At 41.5% G+C, this 11745-nt stretch overlaps 1 protein-coding gene across 1 annotated transcript in view; it reads right to left on the reverse strand.

Moving 5' to 3' along the window:
- The window catches only part of LOC311149498 (A-type voltage-gated potassium channel KCND3-like), a gene marked incomplete at both ends in the record, with an annotated part of 66323 nt that extends 60021 nt beyond the window's left edge, over positions 1-6302 (reverse strand). Inside the window, one exon of the mRNA XM_084186686.1 lies at positions 6298-6302. Coding sequence (XP_084042812.1) covers positions 6298-6302 — 5 coding nt within the window. The remainder of the gene's footprint in view (positions 1-6297) is intronic.
- Between the last annotated feature and the right edge of the window lie 5443 nt (positions 6303-11745).

Raw genomic sequence — 11745 nt, forward strand, 5'->3', positions numbered from 1 at the left:
CAGGAGAAGCCAACATCACATCTTGACCATTCAACCAAGAGGGGCAACACTAATTTTGAAGTTGCAGGCTTCGTGACCATGAGGAACCATGTCCGCTACACTTTCCATGTGCATTTTCACTTTTTAATGTCAACTAGGACTGTCAAATTATTCAAAAATGTAATCGAGTTTATCGCAGGATTAGTTATGATTAATGACAAATTCATAATTTAACATTACAAGAATATTGCCGTTTTGATTTTGTCCAAGGTAACGGTTAGAAAATCAGTTAAATTGATAAACAATTATTATTTTTTACCTCAAAGTCAACTTGTTTTGACATTGCATGTTTGTTTTTAGCAGTAAAAAAAAAAAGTTAACTTGAATGAACTGATTAACTCTGACAATGCTAATTCTAACATTTTAATGGGGATAAATAAGGAGACATGGAGCGCTAGTTCTTTTCACTGGGCTTATTCCGACGGTCACCAACCAATGTATGAAGAAGAGAGGTGTGCGCCTGCAGCAGTAAATCTCCAAATGGATGGCTCAGAAATAACAAATCATTAATTTGAACACACTTGAATTATTATACTTAGGTAGGCTAAGTTACCTTACATGTACTGTAGCTCAATTGGTAGAGCATGGCGCTTGTAACGCCAGGGTAGTGGGTTCGATCCCCGGGACCACCCATACGTAAAAATGTATGCACACATGACTGTAAGTCGCTTTGGATAAAAGCGTCTGCTAAATGGCATATTATATTATACATGTGAAACAGCAAATTTGACTTTCACATGTGACTGATTTGCAATTCCACATGTAAACGTGAGTTTCACATGAGAACGTTTTTCACATGTGAAACTGCATATCCGATCTTCACTTGAGGTGAAAACAGGTTTTTCTTCTCATATGTGAAAAGTTGGTGTTAACATGTGAACTTAATACATGTGAAAACATGGTTTCACGTGAAGTTTAAGCTCAATATGTGAAACTGCAAATTTGACATGTTTCTTTTTTGGTAAGGGTTGTGTAGTTTCCCTCCTACCCCACACTTCCCTCAACAACACCCTTCTGTTAGGACCACAATCCCCTGCTGCTGCTGCGGCTGGTGACCTCACAGGGCTATGTCATGGCTGTGTGTGTGTATACAGTGGGGAGAACAAGTATTTAAAACACTGCCGATATTGCAGGTTTTCCTACTTACAAAGCATGTAGAGGTCTGTAATTTTTATCATAGGTACACTTCAACTGTGAGAGACGGAATCTAAAACAAACATCCAGAAAATCACATTGTATGATTTATAAGTAATTAATTTGCATTTTATTGCATGACATAAGTATTTGATCACCTACCAACCAGTAAGAATTCCGGCTCTCACAGACCTGTTAGTTTTTCTTTAAGAAGCCCTCCTGTTCTCCAACTTCTCCACAATGGCCAAGACCAGAGAGCTGAGTAAGGACATCAGGGATAAAATTGTAGACCTGCACAAGGCTGGGATGGGCTACAGGACAATAGGCAAGCAGCTTGGTGAGAAGGCAACAACTGTTGGCGCAATGATTAGAAAATGGAAGAAGTTCAAGATGACGGTCAATCACCCTCGGTCTGGGGCTCCATGCAAGATCTCACCTCGTGGGGCATCAATGATCATGAGGAAGGTGAGGGATCAGCCCAGAACTAAACGGCAGGACCTGGTCATTGACCTGAAGAGAGCTGGGACCACAGTCTCAAAGTAAACCATTAGTAACACACTACGCCGTCATGGATTAAAATCCTGCAGCGCACGCAAGGTCCCCCTGCTCAAGCCAGCGCATGTCCAGGCCCGTCTGAAGTTTGCAAATGACCATCTGGATGATCCAGAGGAGGAATGGGAGAAGGTCATGTGGTCTGATGAGACAAAAATAGAGCTTTTTGGTCTAAACTCCACTCGCCGTGTTTGGAGGAGGAAGAAGGATGAGTACAACTCCAAGAACACCATCCCAACCGTGAAGCATGGAGGTGGAAACATCATTCTTTGGGGATGCTTTTCTGCAAAGGGGACAGGACGACTGCACCGTATTGAGGGGCTGATGGATGGGGCCATGTATCGCGAGATCTTGGCCAACAACCTCCTTCCCTCAGTAAGAGCATTGAAGTTGGGTCGTGGCTGGGTCTTCCAGCATGACAACGACCCAAAACACACAGCCAGGGCAACTAAGGAGTGGCTCCGTAAGAAGCATCTCAAGGTCCTGGAGTGGCCTAGCCAGTCTCCAGACCTGAACCCAATAGAAAATCTTTGGAGGGAGCTGAAAGTCCGTATTGCCCAGCGACAGCCCCGAAACCTGAAGGATCTGGAGAAGGTCTGTATGGAGGAGTGGGCCAAAATCCCTGCTGCAGTGTGTGCAAACCTGGTCAAGACCTACAGGAAACGTATGATCTCTGTAATTGCAAACAAAGGTTTCTGAACCAAATATTAAGTTCTGCTTTTCTGATGTATCAAATACTTATGTCATGCAATAAAATGCAAATGAATGACTTAAAAATCATACAATGTGATTATCTGGATTTTTGTTTTAGATTCCGTCTCTCACAGTTGAAGTGGACCTATGATAAAAATTACAGACCTCTACATGCTTTGTAAGTAGGAAAACCTGCAAAATCGGCAGTGTATCAAATCCTTGTTCTCCCCACTGTATGTGCGTGCACGCATGCGTGTGTGTAAGAGCAGAGTGGTAAGAACAGAAACAAATCCCAGACTTCCCACCAGTAACAAGGTCAAGGGAAAAACACACAGAGGGAAAAATTGCAGGTGACACCTCCAGTTCATTTAATCCAGTATGCTGGCTGGCTGTTTTTGTGAGGAGAGACTGGGAAACGAGGAGAGACAACAACAATACAGAAAGGAAGGGGTACTGTGGCCACAGCCCAGTAGCTCAGGGGAGGGGGGGGGGGAGGGGGGGGCTGTCACTTTCAGGGGGAAGTATCATCCGTCATGATTTCCTGCTGAAAGGAGAGTTAGCGTAGTAGAGAGAGGAGCAGGAACTATTCAGAACCACAGAGAGCTCCTATACAACTATGGCAGACAGGGCACTCACATAAACACACTCTTTAAGAATGGTTTGACATTTCAGTCAGTCAGTCAGTCAGTCAGTCAGTTAATCAGTCAGTCAATCAGTCAGTCAGTTAATCAGTCAGTCAGTCAGTGACTCCAGTGACAAGTGTCATTTCGCTCTCCCGAGGAAAACCTAATGAATTACAATCGTCTCCACAAATGTCACTGCGTTCATCTGCCATAGGGGAACCATAAAAATGATAGATAGATAGATAGAGACTTTTAATGGTCTTTATTGAGACATTCTACCATATAGTACACTAATTTAACCCTCCACCCAAACTTCTGTACACAAAAAATGGAGAGACTGAGAAACAGAAACATGGATGCTGTTTATACCAACTCTGTGATACTGAGGGCCTGATTTATGCTGTAATCTGTAACTGTGAGCAGTAAAACAGCAGACAGCTGTTGAGATGCTGTAATCTGTAACTGTGAGCAGTAAAACAGCAGACAGCTGTTGAGATGCTGTAATATGTGACTGTGAGCAGTAAAACAGCAGACAGCTGTTGAGATGCTGTAATCTGTAACTGTGAGCAGTAAAACAGCAGACAGCTGTTGAGATGCTGTAATCTGTGACTGTGAGCAGTAAAACAGCAGACAGCTGTTGAGATGCTGTAATCTGTAACTGTGAGCAGTAAAACAGCAGACAGCTGTTGAGATGCTGTAATCTGTAACTGTGAGCAGTAAAACAGCAGACAGTTGTTGAGATGCTGTAATCTGTAACTGTGAGCAGTAAAATAGCAGAGGGCTGTTGAGATGCTGTAATCTGTAACTGTGAGCAGTAAAACAGCAGACAGTTGTTGAGATGCTGTAATCTGTAACTGTGAGCAGTAAAATAGCAGAGGGCTGTTGAGATGCTGTAATCTGTAACTGTGAGCAGTAAAACAGCAGGGGACTGTTGAGATAAGATCTTATACCACCCCTTGTCTCTGCCCTGCTGTCAACACAACCCCTGGTTTAACAACACGCCTTCAACATCTTCACTGTGGATTAAAATGTCTTTAACATGGCTAGGTTCTGTATTAGATCCATGATAAAGCGCTCATCGCCCCTCCATGCAACACTTGAGAGCTGAAATGATGACTGATTATGATCTAGGTCTGCTGGGAAGGGATTGGCTGAGACTTGGCTTGGGGCAACTCATCACTGGATCAGTAGGGTCCCATGGGATAAGTCAAGCCGTGAACAAAATGAACCCACACTGTTAGATATCAATGGCTTTTTTTTTTTTTTTAGATGGACAACATTGGGCATCTTCATCAGGACAGAACCAGGAAGAAGCTCCTCCTGTTTCAGGGTACTGGCCAGTGGAGGCTCCTCAGAGGAGGAAGGGGAGGACCATCCTCCTCAGCGAATTTCATAAAAATAAAAATAGTGAAACATAAAAAAAGTTATATTTTTAGATAAAACTATACTAAATATATTGTCACCAAATAACTTATTTAAAACATACTGTTTTGCAATGAAAGTCTACAGTAGCCTCAACAGCACCCTCTAAGGTAGCACCATGGTGTAGCCGGAGGACAGCTATTTTCCATCCTCTGGGTACATTGACTTCAATACAAAACCTAGAAGTCTCATGGTTCTCACCCCCTTCCATAGACTTATACAGTAATTATGGTGACTTCTGGAGGACGTCCTCAAACCTATCAGAGCTCTTGCAGTATGAACTAACATCTTATCCATCCAATCAAAGGATCAGAGAATGAATCTAGTACTGAAAGCATAAGCTACAGCTAGCTCGCACTGCAGTGCATAAAATGTGGTGAGTAGTTTACTCAAGAGAGAGAAAGACAATAGTTGAACAGTTCTAAACAAATTATGTTCCTCAAAAATTAAGGAGAAGCAGCAGATAAAGTGAGAGAGAGAGAAAGAGACATATTTCATTGTATTTTTTCTTCTTCTTAGTTTACCTTTCACTTAGCTAATGCAGCTACAATTTAGTCTGCTCAACAACCTGACATAAACAGAGAGGAATGATATGTATGTTAGTTATCTGGCTATGGCTATCCAACACTGCAACTCTTCCAAGTCAAGGTAAGCTTTCGGTTTTATTAATTTATTGCCACATGGCCCGCCGGTGTAACTGCTAAACTTCTTACTGTACACTGTACTGTGTGATTGTACACATGGATTGGATTGAGGGTTTACGAACGCATTAGTTCTAGTTTGTTGACTATAACCTGAAGTCCAAAAGCAAAGGGAAAAGGTGAGAGGAGGAGAGCGCGTAGATGCGAGAATAAATTATACAATAGGCAAAATGATGATGCTGTTTTATGTAGCTGCTATGAATGTGATCTGTGTGTGCGGGTGATCAGGGGTATATTCATTCCGCCAATTCTGTTGCAAAATGTTTCTTAAACGGAAGCAAACGGAAGGAAACGGGGAGAGACCTACCTGAATTTGTCCAATATAAATTATTGTTTGGATTAATGATTACACCCCAGATCAGCTAGATGTAGGCAATGTGTCACTGTCTGTCACCTTGATTACTCCAATTTGTCTCTCAAACTTTCATTTGTAAGCTAGATTGTATCAACCTCATGATATAGGGCAAATTTGACTATCATGTAGTAGAATATACCTATTGATGTCACATTGAGCTGGGTGAATGGAATATGAATTACAGTCATCCATTATACTGTAGTAGAAATGAGACCATGCTCATTAAAACAAATATTGTCCTCCCTAATCTTGAATGGCACGAACCGCTACTGGTACTGCCTGTAGACTTTCCATTTGAACTCTGGGTATTACACCAGGAAGGTGATGTAATGAAACCATGGGAACAGCAACATTCTAGCTAAAGCAGTGATTGACTTGGGCAGGAGATCACTGAAATTCCTGCACCTAAAAATAAACAGTACCGGCACTCAAAATGAGTACTGACAGCTATTTCAGTCAAAGTCAAGCACTGAGCTAAAGGGAAAGTTGTAGCTAGTCCATATGACAACTGTAACTGGATGGGCATAAATATGAACATGAAGATTGATGTTGTGGAAGGAACATTGCTGCACAGCCAGAGGGCATGGGGACAAACAACAGGCCATTTAGAGTACAACAAGGTTAAACACAGTCATTACCAAACACCCTGACTGGGGTGAGTCATTACCAAACAACCTTGCTGGGGTGCTGAGGTTTGGCACTGAGTCTACACCAAGCAAGTTACAAAATGGTGTTTGGATGTTTTTGGCTGCCAGGGTACCTGTTGGCTTATTTTTACCTCATGCCTCTCACCTGAATACTGTGACGTTTCTTTTGTAGTAGTGCTTGTAGGTTTTAGTTATTTGGTTTAGTACCTTGTTTTCAGTACCTTGTTGGTTTCAGTGCCTTGTTGGTGTCAGTGCCTTGTTGGTGTCAGTGCCTTGTTGGTTTCAGTACCTTGTTGGTGTCAGTACCTTGTTGGTTTCAGTACCTTGTTGGTGTCAGTACCTTGTTGGTTTCAGTACCTTGTTGGTGTCAGTACCTTGTTGGTTTCAGTACATTGTTAGTTTCAGTATCTTGTTGGTTTCAGTATCCTGTTGTAGCAGGGCTTATACTGTAGTTTCTGCGAAAATCTTTTCTTGTGAAGTAGAATGCCCACGTTCACGATAAAACTAGTTTGAGATGGAAATTACCTTAATCGATACATGCCCTCTGACTTTCTCTCTGGGGTTGTTGGTTGTAATGGGATACCTGCACAACATCATAAAACAATTTCTGGGTTATACAGGTTCACGGCATTCTGCTTCCGGCGAACTACTTCCTGTTTTTAGCCGTTGGTCATATATTAGCAATGCTATAAGTATCGTGTATATACTGTACATATATTTAAGATATTTTTTGTATATAATAGTAGTATAAGTAGTATAGTATAATAGTGTTGTGTGTTTCGTTAGTTAGCTAGCTAGCTAGTTAGTTTCTTCAAATGTATTTTCGAATTCAACTGTTAACGTTAGCCAACGAAGGCAACCGGCACTAACGGTAACGTTAGCTAGCGTCGTTAGCTGTTGGAGAATAAAATCACCATGAAGAGGATCAAGACGTGTCCCATGAAGAAAGATAGGGTCAAGTTTCAGAGAAGAGAGGTCAGTTCCTCAGAACATTGCTGTGTGTCGCTGTGCAGCTCCTCTGCCAAATTCTCCAGTCTGTCATTCCACTCTTTCCCTGCTGATGATGAGCTACGAAAGAAGTGGGTGATTAATATCCGACGAGACAACTTCACCATCGGCAAAATCTCCAAGGTCTGTGGCAGGCATTTTCTTCCTGAAGACATAGTGGAGCCTACTCCGGGAGGGCTATGTCGTCTGAGGAAGGGCCCTTTTGTGGGGAAAACTCATTCTGATTGTCTGAGCCTGGCTCCCCAGTGGGTGGGCCTATGCCCTCCCAGGCCCACCCATGGCTGCGCCCCTGCTCAGTCATGTGAAATCCATAGATTAGGGCCTTATGAATTTATTTAAATTGGCTTATTTCCTTATATGAACTGTAACTCAGTAAATTCATTGAAATTGTTGCATGTTGCGTTTATATTTTTGTTCAGTATAGTTAAAACATTGTGTTAATTAATATCAATAATACTTTTTAAAAAAAGGTAATGTATGTTAAAATACAATGTTAAATTAAAGCGATTGAACAGTACATTGGTGATTTGTATTTTTTTTGCTGCCAATTACAAAATGGCTGTGCAGGCCCTATAAAAAGGAACAACTATTATGTGATAATAATGTACATCAATTACATCGAACTAATCAATTACTTATATATATTCAGTGAACTCCATAAGTATTTTTTTTGTTGTTGTTGTATTCCAGCACTTTGGAGTTGAAATTATACAATGACTATGGGGGTTAAATTGCAGACTGTCAGCTTTAATTTGAGGGTATTTCCATCCATATCGGATGAACCATTTAGAAATTAAAGCACGTTTTGTACATAGTCCCCCCATTTTAGGGAACCAAAAGTATTTGGACAGATTAATATTATGTACAATAAAGTAGTCAAAAGTGTAGTATTTTGGTCCCATATTCCTAGAACTCAATGCGTACATCAAATTTGTTAGATACATTTGCAGTTTGTTTTGCTTGTGTTTCAGATTATGTTGTGTCCAATAGAAATTAATGGTAAATGATTAATTTTGTCACTTTTTTTTGTAAATAAGAATAGAATATGTTTCTAAACACTTTCACATGAATGTGGAAGCTACCATGATTACGGATAGTCTTGAATAATGATACAGATGGGTCAAACATCACACCCCCAAGACATGCTAACTTCTCACCATTACTAATAACAGAGGAGGTTAGCATTTACATTTTAGTCATTTAGCAGACGCTCTTATCCAGAGCGACTTACAGTTAGTGAGTGCATATATTTTCATACTGGCCCCCCGTGGGAAACGAACCCACAACCCTGGCGTTGCAAGCGCCATGCTCTACCAACTGAGCTACAGGGGACCTGTCTTGGGGGTGTGATGTTTGACCCGTCTGTATCCTTCTCACTCATCATTATTCACGACTCATTTAGGATTATCATTTCAAATCCAAAATACTGGAATACAGGGCCAAAAATACAAAACAAATTGTCACTGTCCAAATACTTTTGGAGTTCACAGTGTATATGTTGCCTGGGGTTACAGAGACAGGCATTGCAGCCAGTGGATGAGCTATTCCTCTTTCTCACACATCTCGCTCTGGGGTTACAGAGACCTGAGCCAGCGGTTTCACATCCCTCTACAGATCATCATCACTTGGGCCAGCTTTCTCTACACCCTGCCCGGAGCAGTTACTATCTGGATGTCACAAGAGGAAGTGAAGACCAACCTGCCGGAGGAATTTAAAAGCTACCCAGACAGACAGGTCATTGTTGACTGCACCGAGCTCAGGTGTCAGACACCACCCTGTCTTTTGCTGCAAAGTGAGATGTTCTCCATCTACAAATCGCACTGCACAATGAAAGCCCCCAGGGAAGGTCTACCGTCCTCCATTCCTGTCAAAAAAGAGCCAAATGCCTACAGCAGAAGTTAATCTGACACAAGAGATCGCTCGGCTTAGGATCCATGTGGAAAGAGTCATTCGAAGGGTGAAATCGAACAAGTTGTTTGACACCAATATCTCCCTAGCCTTTGCAGGAAGCATTAACCGGCTCTTCACTGGCATGCCTGCTCTGCAACTACCAGTGTACAGCTCTTGTGAAAAAATGGGCCAAGGAGGTGTGAGACGCAAACCCATCATGTACGTCTCTCCACTTGCGCTCTCCAAACTCCCGCTAGTGGAGAATGCTATCTTGTTGAAATGTTTGCTGGATCACCAAGATCTGTAAATAGATCTACACTCTGAGCTCGTCAACCTGCCTTGCCTTCTGCTGATTTAATATCCTTATGACTGCTACAACCTATTTTACACTGACGTTGACAGTCTTTTTTTATCCTTGATATCCCAGTTGTGAATTAATATGCTGGTTTAGGTTTTTTCTTAATCAGTACATTTAATATTATATCACCTAATTGTTGTTTGAATTGGTTCTTCAGTTATCACCTAGTTGTTTTTTCTTAATTGGTTCTTCATTTAGTATTTCACCTAATTGCAGTTCACTATTATTCATTAGTAATCGGTTCCTTATCATCTTGTCACTTGATATTCAATTGAATGGTAATCAATAATCTGTTCCTTGTCATTTCGTCACCTGTTGTTCTTCATTTGTTTGTTCACTACTTCATTGGTGGGCACAACTGTCTTATTTTTGTGTGTTGACAACTCTTGACCTAATCCCTACATCATACAAGCCTACAAGCGATGTCACGACAAGTGCCCTCATTATGCGATGAAGACGAAAAATACAATATTTGTCTAAAATATGCTTTCCCTGAAAAGATCTTGTGTTTCTTCAATAGTTTCTGTCATTCATTTGAACCTAATGCTGCTCGTCTAACTTTAGAATCTACCATGTAATTGCCCCACATTTCCAACATTTAAATTTTATACTAACATCTGAACTTAAACTGGTTGCAAAACTTTAACAATCCTGTCCTAGCTTTCTCCCGTTATTTTTCATTGTCCTGTTGCAACATGCCCTCACACTGACTTCTCCTCTCAGCTTGTCTGTGTTATACACTGATAAACAATAACAAGTCAGAATTGGTACACATAAGGCTTACCCTGAAGTAGCTAGCTTGGTAGATAATCAGCAGTAGATTGCAACTTAACATTAGCTACAGTGGGGAAAAAAAGTATTTAGTCAGCCACCAATTGTGCAAGTTCTCCCACTTAAAAAGATGAGAGAGGCCTGTAATTTTCATCATAGGTACACGTCAACTATGACAGACAAATTGAGGAAAAAAAATCCAGAAAATCAAATTGTAGGATTTTTTATGAATTTATTTGCAAATTATGGTGGAAAATAAGTATTTGGTCACCTACAAACTAGCAAGATTTCTGGCTCTCACAGACCTGTAACTTCTTCTTTAAGAGGCTCCTCTGTCCTCCACTCGTTACCTGTATTAATGGCACCTGTTTGAACTTGTTATCAGTATAAAAGACACCTGTCCACAACCTCAAACAGTCACACTCCAAACTCCACTATGGCCAAGACCAAAGAGCTGTCAAAGGACACCAGAAACAAAATTGTAGACCTGCACCAGGCTGGGAAGACTGAATCTGCACTAGGTAAGCAGCTTTGTTTGAAGAAATCAACTGTGGGAGCAATTATTAGGAAATGGAAGACATACAAGACCACTGATAATCTCCCTCAATCTGGGGCTCCACGCAAGATCTCACCCCGTGGGGTCAAAATGATCACAAGAACGGTGAGCAAAAATCCCAGAACCACACGGGGGGACCTAGTGAATGACCTGCAGAGAGCTGGGACCAAAGTAACAAAGCCTACCATCAGTAACACACTACACCGCCAGGGACTCAAATCCTGCAGTGCCAGACGTGTCCCCCTGCTTAAGCCAGTACATGTCCAGGCCCGTCTGAAGTTTGCTATGTTTGGATGATCCAGAAGAGGATTGGGAGAATGTCATATGGTCAGATGAAACCAAAATATAACTTTTTGGTAAAAACTCAACTCGTCGTGTTTGGAGGACAAAGAATGCTTAGTTGCATCCAAAGAGCACCATACCTACTGTGAAGCATGGGGGTGGAAACATCATGCTTTGGGGCTGTTTTTCTGCAAAGGGACCAGGACGACTGATCCGTGTAAAGGAAAGAATGAATGGGGCCATGTATCGTGAGATTTTGAGTGAAAACCTCCTTCCATCAGCAAGGGCATTGAAGATTAAACGTGGCTGGGTCTTTCAGCATGACAATGATCCCAAACACACCGCCCGGGCAACGAAGGAGTGGCTTCGTAAGAAGCATTTCAAGGTCCTGGAGTGGCCTAGCCAGTCTCCAGATCTCAACCCCATAGAAAATCTTTGGAGGGAGTTGAAAGTCCGTGTTGCCCAGCGACAGCCCCAAAACATCACTGCTCTAGAGGAGATCTGCATGGAGGAATGGGCAAAAATACCAGCAACAGTGTGTGAAAACCTTGTGAAGACTTACAGAAAATGTTTGACCTGTGTCATTGCCAACAAAGGGTATATAACAAAGTATTGAGAAACTTTTGTTATTGACCAAATACTTATTTTCCACCATAATTTGCAAATAAATTCATTAAAAATCCTACAATGTGATTTTCTGGATTTCTTTTTCTC

This window comes from Coregonus lavaretus, assembly GCF_964263955.1.
Source record: "Coregonus lavaretus genome assembly, chromosome: 22".
Classification (NCBI taxonomy): Eukaryota; Metazoa; Chordata; class Actinopteri; order Salmoniformes; family Salmonidae; genus Coregonus; species Coregonus lavaretus.